The 26,168-nt window shown below is 39.9% G+C and overlaps 2 protein-coding genes across 4 annotated transcripts in view; one reads left to right on the top strand and one right to left on the bottom strand.

The window, feature by feature from the left end:
• The window catches only part of RNF13 (ring finger protein 13), a 127,278-nt gene extending 111,295 nt beyond the window's left edge, over positions 1–15,983 (top strand). Inside the window, exons 8-9 of one of the 2 annotated variants that reach the window (XM_027543655.1) lie at positions 14,282–14,362; positions 14,605–15,983. In XM_027543655.1, coding sequence (XP_027399456.1) covers positions 14,282–14,362; positions 14,605–14,966 — 443 coding nt within the window. In that variant the 3' untranslated portion in view covers positions 14,967–15,983. The remainder of the gene's footprint in view (positions 1–14,281; positions 14,363–14,604) is intronic. The other variant, XM_027543651.1, reaches the window with a different exon arrangement.
• Positions 15,984–18,912: 2,929 nt separating this feature from the next.
• PFN2 (profilin 2) lies at positions 18,913–25,919 on the bottom strand. Of its 2 annotated transcripts, none has more exons than XM_027543662.1 (3): positions 25,446–25,919; positions 23,133–23,325; positions 18,913–20,596 (listed from the first exon to the last, which is right to left on the bottom strand). In XM_027543662.1, exons 1-3 carry the CDS (start codon positions 25,575–25,577, stop codon positions 20,499–20,501), a joined length of 423 nt encoding a protein of 140 aa, XP_027399463.1. In that variant the 5' UTR covers positions 25,578–25,919; the 3' UTR covers positions 18,913–20,498. The 2 variants fall into 2 exon arrangements, with proteins under 2 accessions (XP_027399463.1, XP_027399465.1); XM_027543664.1 differs by having other exon boundaries at positions 18,913–20,276.
• Positions 25,920–26,168: the final 249 nt, after the last annotated feature.

The following is a 26,168-nucleotide window of genomic DNA, read 5'->3' as shown; positions in this document are numbered from 1 at the left end:
TCTTATTTATTTATGGCTGCTCTGAGTCTTCATTGCTGTGTTCAGGCTTTCTCTAGTTGCAACAAGTGGGGGCTACTCTTTCTGCGGTGCACAGGCTTCTCACTGCAGTGACTTCTCTTGTTGTCACTCTACTTTCAGAGATCAGAGCAAACCCGTATTGTATGTCTTATATTACAATAAAGTGTGTGGTCAAGGAAGAGTAGATACTCTGTCTTTGCAGAGATATTATCAATACAGTTTGACACACTGTAGTCTAAATAAGCTACACACATACTGTTCAGGCTATAGTTAGTCTTTAGTAGTAGTTTCATTATTTTAGGATAAAACATAGTCACAGAATATTAACCACTTCCTTAACATTTAGAATTAATTTACCAATTCTTATATTAAAAAAAAATTACCTGCTTGTATGCAGTTAATTTTCTCCCAGCCCCTGTCTTGTTCCTTTTATATGTTGTATCTTAATAATGTCAAATAAAACACTTAAAAGTTGTTGAATTTCTGTTAAATGAAAATAGCCATCATGCAAGATTACATGTATTATCTTCAATTTACCCTTTCTTTTTTATTACCCATGTCTAGGCTCCTAATGCAATGAGTTAGTTGTTCTTCCAAAATGATTATTGGATCTGATAATTTCTTTCTTTTGGTCACTTTATCATGCAAGCCAACATCAGTTTATTGCTTGATTTTTGAAAGGACTAAACATTAGGTCAGTTTAACCATTTCTAGGCTGACCTGTACATCCCAGGCGCAGGTCCCTTCAGCACCCTTATGAAGAATTTTTAAGATGCTGTTTCATACATCAATTATTCCTCTGCTTGAAAGATTTCAGTTGGCCTCTACTGCCTAAGAGATGCCAAGATCAAGGCTTCATCTCGGTGTTAAAAACTTTCAGAATTTGACTCCACCAAACTCTTCCACCTTTACTTCCCACTGCTTTTTATTTCTGGCTTTGCATAACTTTGATCTTGCCATGTTTCCATGTTTATTTCTTCAACTGTTCCTTTCCCAGTCCTGTCTTTTCCTCCTTCGTTTTTTTGAATTCAGTTTACCTGTAAGACTGGACCCTTAGTGCCTCTCTAAGCACTCTTCTCTAGTGTCTCTTGGTACAGTGAACTCCTCTTTTCGGGGATGTCTTTTGTCTATCAGCAGACACGGTGTTGAGTGTTGCCACTGGGCAAGCAGAGTATTCCTTATGTGCTTTGTTGCATATTGTCTTCTGTTGTCTTGAGAGTTGGCGGGAATATTCAGCATGGAAGTAGGAAGACAGGTCACTTTAACTCTATCAGCCAGGCTCTATACAGAATTTACCTACATTATTAGCTTTTTGTGCTTAGATCTATCTGATTAGGTCCTCTGATAAGAGTTTCAGGTAGAAATCAGGATTTTCTGGGAAAAGCTTATGTAGTTACTTGTACATTCTTCCAGCAGATACTTACTGAGTGATTTTACTGTGTGCTAGGCACTGTTCTGGGTGGGAGTGAAACAGCAGTAAATAAAATGGAAAAAAAAAACCCCTCATGCCTTTGTGGAACTTTGTGGGGGCAAAAAGACAAGTTAAAGCAGTAAAGTCACATGGCAAGATGTGCAATAAAGAAAAACAAATGAGCAACAGGGCATGGGGCAGGATGCTATTTTAGATAAGACAGGGAAGACCTCTCTGAGAAGGACACCCTGCAAGAGATCCAAATGAAGGGAGAGAATAAACAGAGGGGGCAAGAGAGAGGGGAGAACAGTGGAGGCAGAGAAGGAACAGCAAGTTCAGGGGCCTTGAGGCAACAGTGTGTTTGATATAATCAAGGAAGAGTAAAAAGAACATGTGACTAGACTATATACAGTGGCTTAGAGCGTGAGTGGTTAGAGATGAGATCAGAGAGATGCATGGGGAGCTAGGTCACACCATAGTGAAGGACTTGTGATTTTATTGTGGTAAAACCTGGATGGGTTTTGAGCAGAAGAACGCCATGCTAAGATTACTGTGGAAAAGGAACCCTCACACTGGTGATTGGGGAACAGACTAGAGGTGAGCAGTGGAGCGGGAGAGCCCATGTGCCAGGTCTAGGCGAGAGATAGGTGCTTGTTAACCATCCCTCAGGACATGAACAAAGGCTCTGTGGCATATATTACTCTGAGTATGTGTTTTGGGAGCCTACTGTCTACTGGGCACAGTATTAAACACTAGGGTGAGGAAAAGACATAGTCTGTCTCCTCATAAGTTAAGAATCTACAACCAGAGTTCAGTCCAACCAATGCTGGTAGGTATGTTTTCCTTGTTGAACTATTTTAAAGGAAAATGCTCTGAATTTACTCTTAAAAACAAATCTGAAAAGGGAATATCCTCAATTCCTCGAATACTTTTTATAATGGCCACAAAGCAATAAAATAATGAGGTTCCAAGTCAGGTAGAAGCTACTGTAATGGCTGTGGCTCCTCAGCGATCACTGTTTTCCTGAGTTACTTGAAAATGAACTGTTTTATTATTTTAGGCCCAAGGTCTGCACTGTAGTCTTGAGACAGACTGAAGGGGATTGAGAGAGTTGGTCAGGTTGATTTATAGCATGGCACTGTTGACCTTATCATTTGTCTGTAGATGTGATTGCTATAGACAACCATACCTTCAGTCTATTAACTAACTTCTCACTGAACAAGTCAGTGTCGTTTATACCAAATGAGTTAAGCAGTATTAAATTGGATTGGGATGGACACTACACCCAATTAAAATATTGATAATTTTCTATTTTAATCTTACATAATATACCTATTATATAGTATAAAAGCAAACTATGCACCTTGCATAATTGATCTCATTTAGTTCTCAGAGCAGCACAATTAGAAAAGTATTGTCATGACAATTTAATAGAAAAAGAAAATGAGACTCAGAAGTGTCAAGTAAATTACCTGAGTGTGCATAGCTAGGTAAGTAGCAGGCTTTTGACTACAACATTACAATTATAAATAACTACCCAAGCCTGTCTTTCCTTTTCAATCACTACCACTTCAAAATGAAATAAATTGCCTTCTAGCTTTAATCCACCTCTTCCCTTTCTCTAATCTTTCCCCAACCCCTAGCTGTATTTACCCTCACCAACTCAATTCATTATGTCAAAGAGACAGAATATTTTTGAGAAAAAACTAATTTCCTAATAGTTCAAGTCTACCAGCATACTCATTTTATCATATTCTCCATTAACAAAGTAGATTACCTATTTATATTTCTGCCTTTATAACCTATCTTGTCCTTTGTTCACATTTCTTTTGGGATCTCAGTGTTTTCTTACCAAACTTGTACATCCTTTTTAGGAGGAAATTTTATGTATGATTTTTTTGTAGTCATTTTTACTACACTGAGAGTTGTAATAAAAAGTAGCTCAATCTGGTCAGCGGGCAGAAGTCATCTAGAAGGAATTCTGCTTTAAGCAAAAATAATGTGTCCCGTTGCTTCCTCCACTTTAAGCTTCAGATATACCTGAGGCTGCTCAAATTTTTCATTTAATTCCTTGAGGAGAGTGAAAAAGTTGGCTTAAAACTCAACATTCAGAAAACTAAGATCATGGCATCTGGTCCCATCACTTCATGGCAAATAGATGGGTAAAGAGTTGGAACAGTGGCTGACTATTTTTGGGGGGGCTCCAAAATCACTGCAGATGGTGATTGCAGCCATGAAATTAAAAGATGCTTACTCCTTGGAAGGAAAGTTATGACCAACTTAGACAGCATATTAAAAAGCAGAGACATTACTTTGCCAACAAAGGTCCATCTAGTCAAGGCTATGGTTTTTCCAGTGGTCATGGATGGATGTGAGAGTTAGACCATAAAGAAAGCTGAGCGCCAGAGAATTGATGCTTTTGAACTGTGGTGTTGGAGAAGACTCTTGAGTCCCTTGGACTGCAGGGAGATCCAACCAGTCCATCCTAAAGGAGATCAGTCCTGGGTGTTCATTGGAAGGACTGATGTTGAAGCTGAAACTCCCAATATTTTGGCCACCTGATGCGAAGAGCTGACTCATTTGAAAAGACCCTGATGTTGGGAAAGATTGAGGGCAGGAGGAGAAGGGAACAACAGAGGATGAGATGGTTAGATGGCATCCCCGACTCAATGGACATGAGTATGGGTAAACCCTGGGAGTTGGTGATGGACAGGGAGGCCTGGCTTGCTGCAGTTCATGGGCTTGCAAAGAGTCGGACACGACTGAGCGACTGAACTGAACTGAAGGAAAAGAAAAATAATTATTGGATTAGAACACTGAAGTATTTGAGTTTGCTGAACTTGACTGGAAGGGTGTTGTCCATCTTGATTTCCTAGTCGCCTTAAAAGTAGTAATGAAAAAAAAAAAGAAACCTTTAGTACTTAATACAAAGAAGTGCTTTTTAAGTACTACAAAGTCTGGCACAATATTTACCATTCTAAAATCTCTTTTAACTTTGAATTTTCACTTTAGGATAATGGCAAATCTGTAAATCTGTATGCGCCTGTTTCGAAATATCTTGGGTGCAACTATAGTTAATCTGCATAATGTAATCAAGTTAGAACCAATAAACACTAATACAGAATGGCTATTTAAAATATAGGGAAAAGTTAGGTTTGGGGGAAAAATAATTACACAAAGTGGAGTTTGGTCAAAGCTAATACTAGTGCCTACGCTTGGATTTAAGTTTCTTGTATGGATTTGTTTATGGTCTGTGGATATGTGTGCTCAGTCAGCCAGTCGTGTACAAATCTTTGCAACCCAATAGACTGTAGCCCGCCAGGCTCCTCAGTCCTTGTAATTTTCCAGGAAAGAATACTGGAGTGGGTTGCCATTTTCTGCTCCAGGGGATCTTTGTGATCCAGGGATCAAATCCACGTCTCTTGCGTCAACAGGTGGATTCTTTACCACTGCACCACCTGGAAAGCTTTATGGTCTCTAAGACAATGATTTTTATTCTTACTAATTAATTAATGAAGTAATTCACTAATACATTTCCCCCAAAAGAACTTGCCCACAAAATACTCTTTCCTTCAATAGAGTCATTTGATTGTTTGCTTGTTGTGTTTGACCCTTGATTAAAATTGTAGAATATGGCTACTATTTTGTAGCATCCTTGAAAGATTTGTAATAATATGAAACCATGGAAGACAAGACCAAAAATCTTTATTCCCTCTCCATGTATTGTAATCTGAAAAAAATTCTCTGGTTTATGAATTGGAAACATTTTAATTTCTAGCAAGTGGCTGCTTAAGATTATTTCTTAACTCCTTTTACACTGTGAATCTAAGGGGATTATTTAAATGTGAAACTCAAAGCACATGTGCTACAAGACAATACAGCATAATGTCAGACCATGCATGGACTTTGGAGTCTGACAGACCTGGGCTGAAATTCTAGATCATCCATTTATTGGCTGTGTGACCTAGTACAAGTTACCTCTCCACAATCCCTTTATGTGTAAATGTGACTAAAAACCTACTTCATAAGATGGGTGGAGGGATTTAAATCAGGATGTGACAAATGCTTGTAACAGTGCCTGGCGACAGCTCAGCAAATGGCAGCAATTACTATGAAAACACAACAACCCCTTAAATAATAATCATAAGTAAAATATTAGTGTCATCTGTCTTCAGTCATTAAACATTTATGATGGAAAAAATAAAATTGCCAAAATCTTGAAGCAGCTTAACAGTATATAACTTTATAAATATGACTCTTGCATTTCCTTCCCAGTAAACCTAAGTTTGAGCCAGTTGTATTTTTGTTTTAGAATATTTTGGTCATCAAGACATTTAACATCTAAAGTAAAAAGAGTTATATTTGTTCTGCATATTACTGTACTCTAATGGTTTTGACAAAGCATACATGGATGTTAGAAAAAAAAATCCTAATTACTGCAGTTTTTCATAGTTGTGATGCAACTATATTTGAAAACATGAAAGGAAGTTAGAATACTTATGTGGGTTCATCACTCTAGTAAGTCATAGTACCAAACCTTGAAGTCCTAAAAGAACTGTTACAGGTTTAGAATATAGTAGAAACATTCAGGTGGTAAGAATTCACAGAAGAACTATACAAAAAAGATCTTCCTGGCCCAGATAACCATGATGCTATGATCACTCACCTAGAGCCAGACGTTCTGGAATGTGAAGTCAAGTGAGCCGTAGGAAGTATCACTATGAACAAAGCTAGTGGAGGTGAAGGAATTCCAGCTGAGCTGTTTCAGATCCACATAGATGATGCTGTGCAAGAGCTGCACTCAATATGCCAGCAAATTTGGAAAACTCAGCAGTGGCCACAGGACTGGAAAAGGTCAGTTTTCATTCCAATCCCAAAGAAAGGCAGTGCCAAAGAATGCTCAAACTACCACACAATTGCACTCATCTCACACACTAGTAAAGTAATGCTCAACATTCTCCAAGCCAGGCTTCAACAGTACGTGAACCATGAACTTCCAGATATTCAAACTGGATTTAGAAAAGGCAGAGGAACCAGAGATCAAATTGCCAACATCCGTTAGATCATAGAAAAAGCAAAAGAGTCCCAGAAAAACCTCTACTTCTGGTTTACTGACTATGCCAAAGCCTTTGACTATGTGAATCACAACAAACTGTGGAAAATTCTGAAAGAGATGGGAATACCAGACCTCCTGACCTGCCTCCCGAGAAATCTGTATGCAGGTCAAGAAGCAACAGATAGAACTGGACATAGAACAATGGACTGGTTCCAAATTGGGAAAGGAGTACGTCAAGGCTGTATATTGTCACCCTGCTTATATTCAGAGTACATCATGTGAAATGCCAGGCTGGATGAAGCACAAGCTGGAATCAGGATTGCTGGGAGAAATATCAAGAACCTCAGATATGCTGATGATACCACCCTTACGGCAGAAAGCAAAGAACTAAAGAGCCTCTTGATGAAAGTAAAAGAGGAGAGTGAAAACCTGGTTTAAAACTCAACATTCAGAAAACTAAGATCATGGCATTCAGTCCCATCACTTCATGGCAAATAAATGGGGAAACAATGAAAACAGTGACAGACTTTACTTTCTTGGGCTCCAAAATCACTGCAGATGGTGACTGCAGCCATGAAATTAAAAGATGCTTGCTGCTTGGAAGGAAAGTTATGACCAACCTAGACAGCATATTAAAAAGCAGAGACATTACTTTGCCAACAAAGGTCCATCAAGTCACAGCTATGGTTTTTCCAGTGGTCATGTATGGAGGTGAGAGTTGGATTATAAAGTTGAGCGCCGGAGAATTGATGCTTTTGAACTGTGGTGTTGGAGAAGACTCTTGAGAGTTCCTTGGACTGCAAGGAGATCAAACCAGTCAATCTTAACGGAAATCAGTCCCAACTATTCATTGGAAGGACTGATACTGAAGCTCCAATAATTTGGCCACCTGATGGGAAGAACTCACTCATTGAAAAAGATTACGATGTTGGGAAAGATTGAAGGCAGGAGGAGAAGGGGACTACAAAGGATGAGAAGGTTGGATGGCATCACTGTATTGATGGACATGCGTTTGAGCAAGCTCTGAGAGTTGGTGATGGACAGGAAAGCCTGGCGTGCTGTAGTCCATGGGGTTGCAAAGAGTCAGACATGACTGAGTGACTGAAAAGCACTGTTCATGTTTATGTTAGAGGAATCTGTAACATTTAGGAAATATAGGAAATATTTGCCAACAAACAAAAAAAGAATTTGGCATTTGGAAGTATTTCATAGACACTTGTAATCAAACCCACAGAAATTAGCAACTTGAGGCTGTGGACAGGTAAAACGTCTGTAAAGGTTAGTCAGCACTCTCATTCATTTACAGTATTGTGGGGACAAGATCATCTTAAATCTTCCTGTCTTGGTGTCCTTCATCTTTGTCGCTTGTTCAGAAATGTTTATGCTGAGTAACATTGAAATGTTTAAAATATTGATTTAGCTATTTCTAGCACATGTAACGGAGAAGGCAATGGCACCCCACTCCAGTACTCTTGCCTGGGAAATCCCATGGATGGAGGAGTCTGGTAGGCTGCAGTCCATGGGGTCGCACAGAGTCGGACACGACTGACGCGACTTAGCAGCAGCAGCAGCGGCAGCACATGTAAAGGCTTCCCTGGTAGCTCAGTTGGTAAGGAATCCACCTGCAATGCAGTAAACCCAGGTTCAATTCCTGGGTGGGGAAGATTCCCTGGAGGGGACATGGCAACCCACTCCAGTATTCTTGCCTGGAAAATCCCAAGGACAGAGGAGCCTGGCAGGCTACAGTCCATGGGGTTGCCAAGAGTTGAACATGACTTAGTGACTAAACCATCACCAGTACATACAAAATAATAATAGCCTTTTATTAGTTATTGTCTTGATTTTGAAGCAGCCAACTTCCTTATAAACTTCATTATTCACTATTGTCCTCAAAAATACCTCTTCAGTTGACATTGTGGTTTCCTGAGTTTCCTGCATCAATTGATGCATTTTCTGTAACCATAAAGACTGGTTACCACATACCATGTTTCATAACAAATGAAAAATCCTTGTTTTCCCTTAATAGTCTTTCAACTAAGCATTTAAGGCAGTCGCCATGGGACCTGTCTCCCTACCCCATTAGTGTGTGAAGGAGGCAAATCCCTGAGATGTAAAGGATGAAAAAGTGGGTTTTATATTTGAAGTTTTAAGTTACCAATATTTTCCCTTTATAGCTTAATCACTGAAGTTTCCTAATCATGTTTAGAAGGATGAAGCTTTTCAGAGATTGAAAAAATGCAGTGTTATATTTTATAGATCACAAAACAGTGGGGCAGTATTTAACTTTAAATTTTTTCTTATATTTATGAAGACATCCTTATTTTTTATTACTCTGTTTAACTGCCTTTGAAGTGAAATCGCTCAGTCATGTCTGACTCTCGGCAACCCCATGGACTGTAGCCTGCCAGACTCCTCTGTCCATGGAATTCTCCAGCCAAGAATACTGGAGTGGGTAGCCTGTCCCTTCTCCAGGGGATCTTCCCAACCTGGGGATTGAACTGGGGTGTCCTGCACTGTAGGTGGATTCTTTACCAGCTGAACTAACTGGGAAGCCCTAACTGTCTTTAATCCAACCTTAAAAGTAAATATTTGTTCCTTTGCTCAGGGTTTAAATATAATCAGGAATAATTCTTAAGGAAATCTGGCTTATGAAATATTTTATCCAGTTTTTCTTATGTTCACATTTCTTAGGAACAGGTATGGAGGAGGGGAAAACAAAAGATAAGATTTATTTATTTAAATTTGCTAGAAAGAGCTGCCATTGTTTTCTTTACTGGCAAAGCAGGGAATGAGTGGCAAGGCATTTTCTTTGTAAGATCAGTAAGTTTTGATTTGAAGCTCATGGATTCAATGCTTTATCTTCCCTGGACATATTATTTAAAATATATATTCTTTTCTCATGAAAATGGTATGTGTTAAGCCCTGAACATTCATTCTCTTTGAGGAAACCTATTCTAGCTGACTTAAGGTGGACTAGTTTGTTATAAAATTGAACAGTTAAGGTTTGCATCAATTTTTGTATGTGACTATATTATTTCAAATAAACTTATTTTTTTTCAAATAAACTTATTTTTTGATTGAGGTATATTTATAGTATCATATAACTGTCAGGTGTACAATATAGGACTCACTTTTTAAAGGTTATACTCCATTTATAGTTATTTTAAAATACTGGCTATATCCTCTGTGCTATACAGAACATTCTTGTAGCTTATTTATTTTATACCTAGTAGTTTGTACCTCTTAATACCCCTTTCACTCCTCCCCTTCCCTCTCCCCACTAATAACCGTTAGTTTGTTCTGTGTATCCATGACTCTGTTTCTTTTTTGTTACATTTATTAGTTTATTTTTTAGATTCCATATACAAGTATATCACACGGTATTTGTCTTTCTCTGACGTAGTTCCTAAGCATATCTTCCAGGTCCACCCGTGTTGTTGCAAATGGCAAAATTTCATTCTTTTTTATAACTGAGTGGTATCTCATTGTGTATATATGTACACTATGGAATATATACACACTGTATAGATATACACACACACATAATGGAATATATATACTACATCTTTATCCATCGATCTGTTGATGCACCAGTTGCTTATCTTGGCTATTGTAAATGCTGCTGCTGTGAACATGGGGTGTGCTGTCTTTTTGAATTAATGTTGCTTTCTTCGGATGTATACACAGGAGTGGAACACTTCTGGATCATATGGTAGGTCTGTTTTGTTTGAGGAATCTCTATACTGTCTTCCACAGTGGCTGTACCAGCTTACATTCACACCAGCAGTGTACAAGGGTTCCCTTTTCTCCCCATCCTTGCCAGTAATTTTGGTCTTTTTGATGATAGCCATTCTAAAAGGTGTGAAGTGATATCTTATTGTGGTTTTCATTTGAACGTCTCTGATGTTTAGTGATGTTGGTTATCTGTATGTCTTTTTTGGAAAAATACCTGTTTAGGTCTTACTTTGTTTTGATGTGAGCTGTTTATATACTTTGGATATCAACCCCTTGTAAATCAAATCATTTCCAAGTATTTTCTCCCATTCAGTAGTTGTCTTTTCATTTTATTGACAACTAGTTCATTTTTAAGTTATCTTTGTTCAAGACTGAAAGAAGGCCAGTGTGACTGAAGTGTGACTGAATGGGGATAGAGTGATGTGAGATGACCAATCTGTAAATCAGATCATATTCAGCTATATGAAGGCCATGACAAAGCACTCAGATTTTATTCTAAGTGAGATGGGGGACTGTTTTTAAAATATCACTTTTGCTGCTATGGAGAAAAACCATATAGGACAGGAAAAGAAGAGGCTCTTCTAGTAATCAAGGCTAATGGATTAGTGTAATTGAGGAATCAGAGAGACCAACTGAAGATGTTTTACAGAAAAAAGAGTATAGGACGTGGTGATGTTGAATCTAAGCTCTAAGGGAAAGAGGCATCAAGGACATGCCCAGGCCCGATAATCAGTGTATGCTACTGCAGTGGCTGCCTTAAGTCTTGTGTGTTTTCTGTTCTAATAGGTCAGTGCCTTTGCTGTATCTGATGATCCAAGGTTTGGGGAAAAACTAGGGAGAAACAGGTTTAGAGGGGAAAATCAAAGTTTTGTCCACTTACGTATTATAACGTATTATAAAATTGATGAGATTTTAACTGTCTTCTTGAAACTTTTCTGAAACATTTAAATAACAATAATATATCCAGATAGAAGTGTTTCCATATGGTCGCACATAACAGACATGAATCTCACCCCTCCTGCAGCCTCTGAACATCTATCCATTAGTGAATTAGCAGTCTTTGAGAAAGCCTGGAGGGGTGTTTATATCAGGTTCTCTCAGCCTTCTCACTATTGGCATTTTACATGGGAAAATTCTTTGAGGGACTGTCTAGAGCGTTATGGGCTTGCCTGGTGGCTCAGACAGTAAAAAATCTTGCCTGCAGTGCAGGAGACCCAGGTTCAATCCCTGGATCGGGAAGATCCCCTGGAGCAGGAAATGGCAACCTAACTCCAGTATTCTTGCCTGGAGGATCCCATGGACAGAGGAGCCTGGTGGACTGTAGTCCATATGGTCGCAAAGAATAGGACATGACTGGGCGACTAACACTCACTTTCACTACAGCATTATAAGCTATTTAATAGCCTCCCTTATCTACTAGATGACAACAGTACCAACTCCCAATTGTGAACACCAAAGATGTCTCCAGATATCACCGGATATCCCTAGGGGCAAGGGAACAAAATTATCCCCTGGTTGAGAACCACTGGTTTATAAGCAATGGAACTTTCTAGCATGGTGCTGACAATAACAAAACTAACAGCTGTTAGCACTTTTTATAGCCCCTTTATCTCATGCTACCAGAATCATTGGACAAATTGGTTAATTTTTAAAATCTGCTAAGGTTGAAAATTACTTTCAAAAATATATAAATGCCTTTATCTTTAAATATAAAACCACTTAATAATTGTTTGATGTTGGGCCATTATCTTGAATATGAATCCACTGGCTGGATTTCTAAGTTGTCATATAATACATTTTCTACCATTTTTAATTTTGTGTCTTTTAAAATGGGACAGAAATTTGATTGTTTTCCTTTTTGCTTTTTTATTGATATATAACTTTGTCTGTTTTTTAGGTTTCTCACCATACCACATTTAATCACGTTTTGACTGGAGAGGGGTTGGGGGAACACTTTTATTAAGTGTCTACCAAACCTAGCTTTCAAATAAAACCAGAAGTCATATACACTCACAGCTCAAGGGCTGCTGAATACTTAAATTACATAATTACCCCAAGTAGAGCCAAAAGGTTCATTGACCATTGCCACTAGCTCTTTGCTACTAACAGAATCACATGGGGATATCAGAGAGCAGATTCCTAGCCACAGCCTTCCTAAGCCAGTATGCCTACCAGGTCAGTTTTATCAGGTGGAGGCTGGCTAAGAAGTACTGTTTGTGCCAGACACTCTATTTGCATTCTCTTTTAAACCACAACAATCCAAAATCATAGTATGTTAGTATTTTTTTTTGCCTTTGAGAATACTGAAACATAAAGATGGCATCTTGCACATGGTTGGTTAGGTAGGTAATAAATAAAAGTCAGGATGTGATTTACCATTTCATCACACACACCATGGGGGTTAATTCTCTACAGAACACTAGGCTCCCTTCTGGTCAGTGATCACAAATTACACCTTTCAACGTTGACCAGTTATCATCAAATTAAGTACTGTGCCTAGAAAATATGGGTGATCAACATAAATCTATCACTTGAAACACTTGAAAGCATCAATTCTGTATGTCTAGTGTAACCCCGATAAGCTCAGCTGGTGAAGAATCCACCTTCAATGCAGGAAATCCTGGGTCGGGAAGATCCGCTGGGTAAGGGAAAGGCTACCCACTCCGGTATTCTGGCTTGGAGAATTCTATTCTGTATAGTCCATGGGGTTGCAAAGAGTTGGACATTACTGAGCAACTTTCACTTGCAGGCTAACCCTAATACTACTTACACATTTCTTATTGCTGTGGTGACAGATTTAAAGCCGCAAACTTAATGGCTTAAAACAGTACAAATTTATTATTTTAGTTTAGTAGGTTTGAAGTCTGACAGGCCTCACTGAGCTAAAATCAAACACTCTTTTCTGACGGCTCTAGTAGGGGAATCTATTTATTTGGCTTTTCCAGCTTCTAGAGGCCACCATGTTCTTTAGTTTATGATCCTCCTCCCCTCCTGTCTTCAAAGCCAGTAATATTCTCTCTCTCTGACATAGTCACATCTCCCCCTGACTAGAAAAACCTCCTCCTCACACTTTTAGGGACCCTTGTGTACATTAAGCCCACTTGGATAACGCAGGATAACCTTTCTACCTTAGTAAAATGAGGCTTAGAGCTGTGGTACAGCTTCGGACTGGTTCAGTCCTGTTCAGTTATATTAACTGAACTTGTTTTTAATGGGCATTTTCACAAAGTCGTAAGACCGAAAGTTTGATTTGTATGAGTAATCAGCATGATTGAATTCCTTAATATATTGGAACTATCCTTAAAGTCCAGGTAAATGGATCTGTGTAATTACAGATAATTATAGATATGTTGGAGTCCTTTAGTATTTTAATAGTTTGAGATAGGTAAAATCAGTCTCACTAAATCTCAAAACAGGTTATAATAGAACCCTGTATTTGTTACAGAATGTATTTGATAAGTGATACTACAGTAACCACATTCAAGATACTGAACAAAAATTTTCATTAAAACTTTCTATTTAGACTTCTCCTTGGAGAAGGTAGTGGCACCCCACTCCAGAACTCTTGCCTGGAAAATCCCATGGACAGAGGAGCCTGGTAGGCTGCAGTCCATGGGGTCGCTAAGAGTTGGACACGACTGAGGGACTTCACTTTCACTTTTCACTTTCATGCATTGGAGAAGGAAATGGCAACCCACTCCAGTGTTCTTACCTGGAGACTCCCAGGGACGGGGGAGCCTGGTGGGCTTCCGTCTATGGGGTCGCACAGAGTCGGACACGACTGAAGTGACTTAGCAGCAGCAGGACTTCTGAATGTGCTTAAATGACTACAGATGTTAAAGGGATTCTTTCAATTGGAACTGTTATTCTTTTCAGTATGCGTTATATTCTTCCCACCTATCTATCCAGACAATGGCTTTATCCTGACATGCTTCCTGATGTGGCTGCCCTGTGTGTGAGATAGGCAATGACTTTGTCTTTTTTTAAAATAAAGGTCGTTAAGTTCAACAGTAAGGAATTAAAAAGGGATCTTTTAATTGATTTTACTATTTCTATCATAGGAGATGAATATGATGTATGTGCCATTTGTTTGGATGAATATGAAGATGGAGACAAACTCAGAATCCTTCCCTGTTCCCATGGTATGAATAATTACATACTGCTTTGAATTTATACATAATTTATACTTAGGTTCAGTATTAGACAGAAAATAGTTATTAGCACATCATAAGCTCTCATTAAAGGATGAAGATTTATAAAAATTTACAAACTTTTGTCTTGTCCGTATATGATGCATACTGATCAGAACATGAATAACCATGGCAGGAGATTATGTTCTCAACAGAAGTGTACTATCTAAAAGATGTGTATTTTGCTTCAACAGCTTATCACTGCAAGTGTGTAGATCCTTGGCTAACTAAGACCAAAAAAACCTGTCCAGTCTGCAAGCAAAAAGTTGTTCCTTCTCAAGGCGATTCAGACTCTGACACAGATAGTAGTCAAGAAGAAAATGAAGTGTCAGAACACACCCCTTTACTCAGACCTTTGGCTTCTGCCAGCACTCAGTCATTTGGGGCTTTGTCGGAATCCCGCTCACATCAGAACATGACAGAATCTTCAGACTATGAGGAAGATGACAATGATACCGACAGCAGTGATGCAGAAAACGAAATCAATGAACACAGTGTTGTGGTCCAACTGCAGCCTAATGGTGAACGGGATTACAACATAGCAAATACTGTTTGACCTTCAGAGGATATTGGGTTATTTCCTTTTAAAATGTTTATTTAGGCATATAGTTTGATTTTTTTTTTTTTTTTTTTTTTGCTCCCTTCAGAGATTTCTGTAGAGATAATTTATTTTTTATTCTACAGGTTAATCGAGATTACTGAAACAGGTTGTTTTGATCTGGTATTTATCTGCAGGAGTGTACTTCATTTCACTAATAATAGACTGGTGCTGTAACTCAAGCATCAAATCGACTCTTTTGGAATGAAACATAGCCAAACATCAAGAGATTCCTCAGTATAGCTTGCAATTAAGACCTAGATCACAGTATGCACACGTTTCATGTTTTTACACACAGGGTCAGTGCTGTGGCCACCGAGCATGAGCTGAGCCAACTCCCATCTCCATAAAGTTACCTAGAGTTGTTGAGCTGGAATATGCTTGTTCTGGTATTTGTCCAAATTGCCATAATTAGCAAGAGGCGACTATCAGCACCACAGAGAAAATCAAAGCTTTTTCCTTTCTATTGCCAAGTAGTCTTACCCTGATAGGAACAGTCAGTACTAGGGCAGTTTGCAAAATGTTTTTATTTTTAAGGCTTTTAATACTATAGTGTCATGTATGAACTTCATTTATCAGCTGAAGTAATGTCTCTGACTTTACTTACTGAATTTCAGTATCCTTAAGGATTCTGTGTGGTGATCAAAACATAAACAAAATGCTGTATAAAAATACCAAACTTCAGTAATTGTTAATACTCAGATTATATACCTCTTAATAAAGAGCATCCTATGCTTATTAGCCCTGCTAAACTGTGTACAGAGGAAACTGTTCAAGTATTGGATTTGAAAATGTTGCTTATGTTTAACAGAACTAATGATGTATTTAAACAATGTATTATGAAAAGCTAAATTACACATTGTTAACTATGTAGAAAATATAGGCTTATATATATATAATCAAAATGCTAAGAATTTTTATATGGCCTTGTATGAAGGGAGTTTGAATGTTAATAAACACGTTTTCCACTTTGTTTGTTCTCCTGTAGTATTACCCACATTAAACTTATTTATATGCAGTGTTTTTTAAAGTTATAATGATTAAGGTAATTTAGGGCAGATAAACACACATTACCTTAGGATTTTATACAAAGTAACCGCTCACAAGCAATTAGGGAATCCCCCCCAAACTGCAGACCAAATCATTCCAACAACAGTGTACATTATGGGACCTTCTTATAATTATGGTACATCTTTAGAGTAAACTGCTGTACAGCCTCAAGAGGGTAAATAGCTAGATTTATCTGTATTAACATGGGAAATTAATAGTGAACAGACATATTAGAGAATAGTTGAGTATACCAGTTAGCCTTCTGTTGTAAAAAAATTTAATACATTTTAAAAAAATGTAACACTATTGAGTGAAATTTCACTTTTTGAACTGCTTTAAAAAAAATTCTTATAAGCAACAACAAAAAGTGAATATTTCCACTTAGGAAAATAAAAAATTGAATTCTTCATTATTCTCACACCCCTACCCCACAGAAATAAAAATAAGACCTGAAAAACAGAATTATCAGTTTACTATGGTACTTAAAACAGTGCTATGGAATTTGACACACCTGTTTGATCCTAACTTTCCCAAACCTGTCTGGTCATTTGTGTAATTCATTTCTCCTAAGGTAGGGTGTAAGGTCCAAACACTGAGCTCAGTGTCCAGAACATAATCGTTTTTATAATTATCAAATAATAAGAACATCATACCTAAAATATAATTTTTTAAAGGGAAAAAGTTAATCACTGTTAAGTGTATTAGATGTTATATTCCCTCAGCCTTTAATCCACAATTCAAATCAAGGACTTGGTTCCTTCAAATTTGTTAGGAATTTTTCCGAGGCAAAAATAATTTTCTTTTCAAACTCTAACTCTCAGTTGTTAAAAATATGTATACTTAACAGCACTATCTAGGACTGTTACTAGTTCTAACAGTCACTTGAAATCTTTTATAATTTCTCTATGGTATAATTATACAGCTTTTTTTAAAAGGCCACTGAAGAAAATTAAAATCCCATTTCCACTAAAAAATATCTTCCTAATTTAAAAATCTTCTGATTATAAAAGTATTGTTACTTTTGAATTGAAACTTACCTGAGAAAAATGTGTATTTTGCCTTCAGAAATACATATGTAAAATACATTATACACGATACATATTTATCCCATTATATAAAATTCATTGGTGAGCACTGTCTTACGTAATTCTTCAATGACTATCTTCTGAACACAGTCATTTATTCAACTCATAACCCTGAAAGTCAAATCTTGTAGTTTTCCAAGTTTCGTTATTCTAAGAAACGCTGTGGGAGTGACATTCTGCTACACAAATTTATATAGCTTCCCTTCTTTAGGTTAAATTCCTAGAAAAGTAAAAAGCAAAGATACATGTATGTATTTTCATAAGTGCTTTTCTAATTAAATTATGGGAAGGGGGCCAATGACTAGTTTCATTCATTATTTTAGTGATAAAGTTGCCATCTACTGTCTTCTCTGGTGGCTCAGGAGGTAAATAATCCACCTGCAATGCAGGAGACCTGGATTCGATCCCTGGGTTGGGAAGATCCCCTGCAGGAGGGCATGGCAACCCACACCCCAGTATTCTTGCCTGGAGAATCCCCCATGGACAGAGTCTGACAGAGCTGGACCCAACTTGGGGATTAAGCAATACAGCACAACTACTGTCTCCTCCCCCCTTACCCACACCTCTGTCACAGACACATCCCCTTAACTACTCAGAGGTTCATTCAGTAAGGGTTTCACAAGTCTAGTCACTGCTTTCTAGTTAGTTACCCTCAAGTGTAAATTTACATTACTATAAAATCATAAACCATCACAACCCAACCACCAAATTTCCATCTGACAAACCTCTTGTTCCTAACAGGGATCTTAACAGGTCAAGAATTTTTTTTTTTTTAACCTTTCTAAGGTGTGCCCAACCATCATAGCAGCCCCAAATCCCACGTCTCCCATACCTTTACATCCCTGTATGGCCAAATTCATAACAACACTGTCAAAGAAAAAACTTGTAGTTATGCACAGTGTATCTTAAGAGATTACCTTCTATTCCCTAACCCACTCATTCTCAAAGGGTAGCATATAGTCCTTAAAATGAATCAGACTGACCTAATGATTATTTCTAAAATGACTTCTAGAAACTTCATCTCCAGGGTAGCTGTCCAGAGCCCATAATCTGAGTTATAACCAGTTCCCCAGTTGTGCTTAGACCCACCAAGTTTTGAGCTTGGACCTTCTACTTGACAGTTCATGATAATCACTTACCTGAATAGTATTAAAACATATTTACTAAAATTCAATACATCTCCTAGGTGTATTCAATACATCTCCTAGACCTTATGACCTCTGGGATTAAACTTGGCTATTACATAGTCATAGTTAACATGTCACTCCATAGACAGAAACTGCAAGACATCCCAATCCCAGTTATCTTTTATGCTGCCTAAGGAATGTCTCCTCTTATGTGAGAGAGTCCCAGCTGACTTCAGCCTGCAACACAGCCTCCAAATCAAGAGAAGTCATATGTATGACAGTTCAATACAGAAGAATCCACAAATGCAGAAACCCTTCATGATATTGGGCCCCATACCGCTCACTAGATTTTTCATTTCAAAACATCAGCAACAAAAAAGTATTTAATTTCTAGTGGATAAATCAATTTTTGCCTCATAAGCCTGAAGATGCACCCAAAATGACAAGCCGTTTTTAACAGGGCAAACAAAGCTTATTAAAAATATAGGCACTCATTTTCTTTATAATACTAGAGGAAATGGAGTAGGCCACCAGCTCAAGTTTTTGAAAAATTTTATGCTTGCAGCAGAGTATATTCCCATTGTGTCAAAGATCAACTGTAACAGTAAGCTAACAATTTATATAAATAACAGGAGTCTAGAGTATTTGGTTGGAATAAATTTATTTCATCTGTCTGTAAACAAGGTGTTTAATAGTTATGGCATTTTTTTAAATGCATATTAAATCAGATGAGTTAGACTGTATCCCAGATGTAACAAAGTGCAGGGAAAGAAATGGACAAATCAGCAACAAGATTTGTTTTTAAATCTGTACATTATCCACAAGGCCCAAACAATAGAAGCAAATACTAGAATGTCCCTAAGGTAGTGCCATTCGAAAGAAACCTTTAATAGGTCAGTTAAAATCCATCTCACAATAGCAACAGTTCATTTTAACAATAGTATGGCACAGAATACATATGAGAAAAATTCATCACAAGACAGCCAAGTCCACAATAATGCAACTTCATATAAAAACTCAAGCTGCAAATAAAAGTTGGTCCTATGAAGAACAAACTGGACACACTCCAGATGGTTATGTTGGGATACCTAATGTCCATAATGGCAGCCTTTTACAATTTTACTAAAGAGTAGAGCTGGTGTGCAAAGAAAAAGACAGGAACAAAAATCTGAGCTATTGCAAAGATGGAATGTCCCTTGGGATTCAATCAGTATGGTTACTATAAGGTCATGGGAGGAAGTGCATTTTGCTCTTGTTTTGCAGTTGCACTTGTCATATGTCCTGTGGACACTATGATAAAAGGTTTGTCTCTACTCAAGTGCAACAACAATACTAAAAGCAAACTACTGCAGCTCTCAATAGCTCATCAACAAAAGTGATATTAATTGGTTAAATAAACCAGGCACTGCATAAAAGAAGATGGAAGCAAACCAAATACCTATGTGCAAAGGGAGGGGGTGGGAAAAGAGGAGTGAAGGAAAGATGCATGCACTTTTTCCTCCCAACCATGCGCTATGAAAGGAAGACTAGATGAGCTAAGTAAATGCTCAAAGTGCTGAAAGACATTGATCAAATTAGAGATTGTACAACCGGCACCTTGCTTAATATTAACTTATTTTAGTAATCAATATCCCATTAATTGCTAAGACAAAGTGATGCCCAACTTGGCATGCCCCCTCCCCCCAAATTTCAAGGTATCATGCAAATCATTATTGTGCTGCAATTATGTTGCCAGATAAGGTTGGTTACATACAGTGGTTAACATACAAATGATCCACTGGGCAAACAGGAATTGTGACATTAGAAAATAGGCAAAGAAAAATTAGCTACCATCTATAATCTGGTAGCTCTGTGACCATAATTGGGGTGATGATGAAGACAGTTGCTAGGAAGATGGGGAGAGGCTGCTTACACATCAGACCTCCTCAGGTATAAAGCGAGTTCATATGCTTTCTTGTTAAGTGTGCCTCCGTGGACACCTTCCTTTCCCATGACTATAACCAATGCTGGAGTACACAAGGAAACAAAACAAAAGTGAACAGAATTATTTAAGGGGGGGGGCAGAAAGAAAGACACCTTTCCCCACCAACAGAGGGATACAAAGGAGACACAGGTTCATACCCCATCACCCTGCATTGCTAATAAAATTTCCAGAATTAAGACTCAAGCTTACAGCTAGGAAAGTTTAAGAGCAATTTTCCCCTAATACTTAACAGTCTGCCTAGCAGCTAGAACCCAGAGTCTCTCAAGTATTTTGCCATTGAGTATGCCTTCTTATTCAATCCGCCTCCATGGACCCCTTCTTTTCCCATTACAAAGACCAAGACTGAAAGAGAAAGAAGAAAAGTGTTTCAAAAGAAGTGTTAATCAAGAGAGTCACATAAGTTTTAGCAGACAGAACCCCGATTAATAAGTTAACATTAAGTCAGTTTTTCATGAACAACGAAGCACTGAAGTCAGCCAGGTCTCCAAAAAGAACTTTCAAACTAGTAATATGCTGAAAACATTTTGACTATTAACTGCATCTTGGAAGTCCAATCAGTGCAGCTGCAGTGCTCTATAACAATATCTTTACACTAGCTAGGGGGAAAAGAGTGTGATTATCTTTTTTTTTTAATATTGGAGTATAGTGATTTACAAATGTTGTGTTAGCTTCAGGTATATAGCAAAGTGATTGGTTATACATATACATGTGTTTATTCTTTTTCAGATTTTTTCCCATTTAGGTTATTGAGTAGAGTTCCCTGTGTAGGTCCTTATTTACTTTATATATAGTAGTGTGTATTTGTGGAGAAGGCAATGGCACCCCACTCCAGTACTCTTGCCTGGAAAATCCCATGGACGGAGGAGCCTGGTAGGCTGCAGTCCATGGGGTCACTAAGAGTCAGACACGACTGAGTGACTTCACTTTTACTTTTCACTTTCATGCATTGGAGAAGGAAATGGCAATCCACTCCAGTGTTCTTGCCTGGAGACTCCCAGGGACGGGGGAGCCTGGTGGGCTGCCGTCTATGGGGTCACGCAGAATCGGACACGACTGAAGCGACGCAGCAGCAGCAGCAGTGTGTATTTGTTACTCTCAAACTCATAATTTATTCCTCTTCCCCAACTTTTCCCCTTTGGTAACCGTAAGTTTGTTTTCTAAGTGTGTGAATGTTTCTGTTTTACGAACAAATGCCTTTGTATCTTTTTTTTTAAGATTCCACATATAGGTGATTTATCTTTCTCTGTCTTTTATTACTTTACTTAGTATAATCTCTAGGTCCATTCATGTTGCTGCAAATGGCATTCCTTTTATGGACATCTATCTTATATAGAGAACAAAAACCTTCTGATTAGCATGACAAATACACATTAGACTGGTCCCCCAAAAATAAATTTTAAAAAACATACTTATAAAATTCTTCCCTAATTTAACTGCTTGATTAAGTACAAACTGTTAAGTCTTACCAGTGAGGCTAAATGTGTATTAATTACTTCCAGAGAAAAACCAAGACTGAATTTTAAATAGCATTTTCAGTGCCATTCAGAAGAGCGCAAATGACAAGTTCTGAAGGTCTGTGCTTACTGATATCCTCACTGTGTTAGCTTTGTTTTTAATTGAGTATAAAACCCTAAAATAAACTTATTTCCAACAACAGGTTTTTCTATGATGCAGTTCAAAGGTCTATCCTCAAAATATGTGTATGTATATATCAGATTTTATATTTACTGCCACTAGATGTCAGTAGTGCAGTGTGGCGCAAAAACATTCCGGTTTTTATGTCACACGGTTGATGCTTCTTTTTAATATATTTATCTGAGCTCAGCTACTTTTTGAGATTTATCTCCTATTTCACAGCCATCTAATTTTCCTACAGAGAAATACTCATACGTAGCAATGCACAGCAGAACAGGAGGAACCTTTAGGCACTCCAGCTGGTAGGCCCACTGCAGCTAACAGTGGCTTCAAGTTTCTTCACATGGTAGATTTGGTCTTAACATTAGATGGGCCAAATCTGCTCTATTAGGCTATACCAGCCTTCTTTATTTACAAAACATTTTCACAGGTTAACACATTTAAATGTATTTGTAAACCAATTAGATGTCATAATAAATCTCAACTTTTAAAGTTTCTTTCAAAAAAGTGAGACTTATTTAGTACAGTAAGAATTTCTGCAATGTTGATGATAGTCAGGAAACACAAGAAGTTCTGGATCAGTATATAAATGAAATATAGTTTCCTATTTTTCAAATAAATCAGGCACATATAGTCTTTGAAAATATTTAATAAGTGCAAAACTTACTCCAAAACCCTCATTCTAATTATTTCTCTCTTCTCCAGCAATGTTTCTAATAGAAATGGAAGCCAGTATTAATTTTTCATTTTTTATGCTGAATAGTGAATGACTAAAATGTGAGCAAGAAAGAAAAGGAAGACATTCAAAAGTCAAAAACCCAGAGGGACTAAAATAACCAATTTGAATGATTTAACAATCTGAATAGCAGTTGAGACAAAGTGATTTTATTTAACTTTTTATTTTAAAGTATAGTTGATTAACAGTGTTAATTTCAAGTGTAAAGTGGTTCAGTTATACATACAGAAGAGACAAATTTAGATTTTCAGTTTACTAAAGTTGGAACTGAAGAGCTGCTATTAATATTCTATTTCAGCATTAAGTCAGGATGTCAGAGGTGAGGCTGTATATGCAGCGGCTGTAGAGTAAGTTAATCTAAAGCAGTGCCTCCTTCAGTGCTGGGCAGTTCACAAAAACCACCTTAATAGCCATTATGGACTAACACTTTATTCAAAATGTTAAAGAAACTGCTTAATAAGTTGTAATGTGACTTGCAACGATTAACCAAAAGCGTGCTGTACTCACCTCTACCAGCTCTGCCCACGGCCACGTTGTACGTTGGCTCCCCACCTTGACTCTTTGTCCGGATGTCCATTGTGCAGTCACCGTCCACGTATAGGCTATCTCTGATCACTGAGCACTTCTTTGCGCCAAGAGTCAAACCATTGGTAAAGAAACCTTCCCGGTCTTTTCCTACAATCATATCTATTTCTACTGGCTGCCCCCACCCCCAACCACAAAAAAAAAGAGAGAGAGAGAGAGAAAACAAAACAAAAAGTTGTAGTTAGTTTCTTGTCTTGGTGTAACAGGCAAAGTGTCAGGTTTGTACTACCACTACGAGACATCCGCATTTCATTAATGTAAAACCAAGTTTCAGTCGTTTCTAAAAAACTACTTAATCTTACGGGATGACATTTTATATCAGGATGACATTTTATATCAGTCAGTTAATTTCACAGTTAAAGAGAGTGGTCTGTTAACTAAGCCCAGTCTATGCAAAGAATCTCCAGTTGGTAGATGACACTAGATAAACTACAAACTTAAGAGTTATTTATAAACTTGTTTCAAGTCAGGTGGTACACGAAGTGCTTATGTAATGGTAAAAATTCACCTAAAAACTTTCAACAAAATCTAATCTATCACAGTCACGTAACAGTCTTGTCATATCAAACTTAAAGTTGTTTGAAAGTCTCCTGAAACAAAGTCCATGCTTGGCAGATCTGTTTACATCTACTCTGCTTCAAATAGCTTGACAAACCCCCTCTAGTACGAACTTCAAGCCCTGAATCTCAGTGCATCCCCAAATTCATATTTCCCTCCTCTTTTATTTTAGCCGCTACTCCCTCTCCAACTTTCCTTCCCCTCCCTCCTCAGTAATCAGTTTTCTTTCTGGGCAAATGCAAAGAGGATTCTGTCTGTAGCACTGCAATAGGCAACCATAAAAGAACAGAGAAAATGGAGGGAGAGTGGGAAAGAAACTGAGGTAGAGACCAGAACCGGAAAGGAGAAAACGTGCATTCTAACATTCCATGAATAAGAAGGAAGGCGTCGCCCCCATCAGAACTGCAGAGTCATAGCAGGCCCCAGCCATTTCCAAGCACACTCCCGCAATCTTCCCAGCCAGACAGCGGGAACTCACACACAAAGACAAGAGGACTGCAGGAAAAAAGTTGATCGCCAGACGCCAATTCTCTGTAAGAATTGTAGTCCACTGCGGCAACAGAGAGCCTGAAAGTACCTGGATAAGGAGTTCTACACAGTTAGACCTCAAACCATGTTAAGTAGTACAAGAATAATTAGTAGCACCCATAGTAAGGGGCCTGAATTTTGGCATTTGATAGGAAGGGGGCGTGAAGCTTAGGAAATTAAGAGAATGTTCCTGTATTTGATATAATGTCACCATTTTAGATCCTTGTGCAGAAAGAGACAAAACAATAAAGCAGCACTGGAGGGCTTATTGACAATTATTCCCCAAACATGTGGCAACCGAGTCAAACCACCAAGTCACAAGAAAATCAGGCGCCGGGAAGCATTAATCTGCACTAGTTCCCTTACGAAGATCACTAGAGGGAGGGACTTGGAGAACTGAAGCATCCCCTCGGTCTTCGCAGATTACTGAAAGCCCCAAGCACCCCCTTTTTTTAGAGCTCTGTTGCGTAATTGGGGATAACGGTATATCGATGAATCTCCATAGGAAAGAAATCAATGGCAGATCGCCATCTTGGAGAATTTAAAAAAAAAAAATCCTATGGAGCCAGAGATTCACGAATCCACCTACGTTGTCTGCGTTCATTTCTCGCAAGCCCAAGAGGCCTGGACACCGGCAAATCTACGCCAAGTGGCCGCGAGGATCCTGGGGGCCGGGCAGCCGCCGCCTCCCACAGCTCGCGGCGCGGGCGGCGCGCCGTCACCGGAGCTAGGGGCGGCTCGGCCACCCGAGGACCCGCGCCCCAGCCCGGCTCCTCCAGTCCCCGCTTCCACCCGGGAACGTACAAAGCAAACCCCAGGGCTTCCAGGGGACCCCGGGGCGGGGGCGAGAGTGGGGAAAAGGCCCCCCACCCACGAACCGGTGCGTGCCCCCTCCCCCAGCCTCATCCGGACAAGCACTGGGAACGCCGGCGAGCCCGGCCGCCGCCCCCGCCACTCAGCGCAGCCCCGGCGAGGGGGCGTCCCCGGGCCTCGGCCTCTCCGCCCGCCCGGTAGCCGCATCCTCGGCGCCCGCCGCCCGTCACACCTGCCGGCGCGGCCCTGCCCGAGTCCGGCCCCGCGCTGCGGCGTCCCCACGGCTGGCCCCGCATGGGTCCGGGGCCGGGAACCCAGGTCCCCGCCGGTCCTCACCGTAATGCTCTGGAAGACGCCCCCGGCCGTGGCTGCCCAGACGTATTTGGCGTCGCAGTAGCCGACAATGGCGGCCTCCTGGCAGCAGCCATCGCACATCAGGTTATCCACGTAGCTCTGCCAACCGGCCATCTTCGAGCCCTTCGCACTGCAGCGGGGACGGCAAGGAGCAGCAGGCGCAGCGGCGGCGGCGGTCGCGGGCGGCGGCGGCGGCGCGGGGGGAGGCGGGGCGGGGGCGGAGAGGAGGCGGCTCTGCGCAAGCACCGACCGCCCCCCTCCCCGAGGAGCTGCGGAGGGAGGACGCGGGGACGGCGGTGAGGGACAAGCCGCGGAGCGCGCCCGGCCCGGCCGCCCTCCCGCCCGCGACCGCGGGGCTGATTAACTAGCGGCGGCAGGCTGCGGAGCGGCTGTGCCGGCGACGGCGCTGGAGACTACTCTTCACCGTGGCTCCCTTAGCTCTCCGCGTTCCGGCGGGGCGTGCGCGCGCGCGTGCGTGCGATCCTTCCGCGGCGCCTTGACTCTGAGGGTCCCGAGAAGGGAGGGGGAGACTGAGCGGGGGCGCGGGCGCGGAGGGATACTGCCCGGGGCAATCACGGCGCCACGTGCGGCCGGCGAGGTCTGAGTGAGGCGGCTTGCTGAGGGTGGCTGAGCCTCGGACCCCGGGCCTGCGGAGAGGGCGTCTCCCTAGTCGCACTCGGTACCCCGGGGACGGCGGCGTCTGGG

The sequence above is a fragment of the Bos indicus x Bos taurus genome, chromosome 1, assembly GCF_003369695.1.
Source record: "Bos indicus x Bos taurus breed Angus x Brahman F1 hybrid chromosome 1, Bos_hybrid_MaternalHap_v2.0, whole genome shotgun sequence".
Lineage (NCBI taxonomy): Eukaryota > Metazoa > Chordata > Mammalia > Artiodactyla > Bovidae > Bos > Bos indicus x Bos taurus.
The sequence above is the reverse complement of the archived record's forward strand: the minus strand, read 5'-3'. Positions and strand labels throughout refer to the sequence as shown.

What these genes read in the sequence shown, in the direction of transcription:
- PFN2 (XM_027543662.1), bottom strand. Translation starts at nt 25,577, where the DNA reads ATGGCCGGTTGGCAGAGCTACGTGGATAACCTGATGTGCGATGGCTGC. An exon ending in GCGTCTTCCAGAGCATTACG is followed by an intron (nt 23,326 to 25,445) that starts GTGAGGACCGGC and finishes GGGTGGGGGCAG; the next exon opens with CCAGTAGAAATAGATATGAT. An exon ending in CGTGGGCAGAGCTGGTAGAG is followed by an intron (nt 20,597 to 23,132) that starts GTGAGTACAGCA and finishes TTTCTCTTTCAG; the next exon opens with TCTTGGTCTTTGTAATGGGA.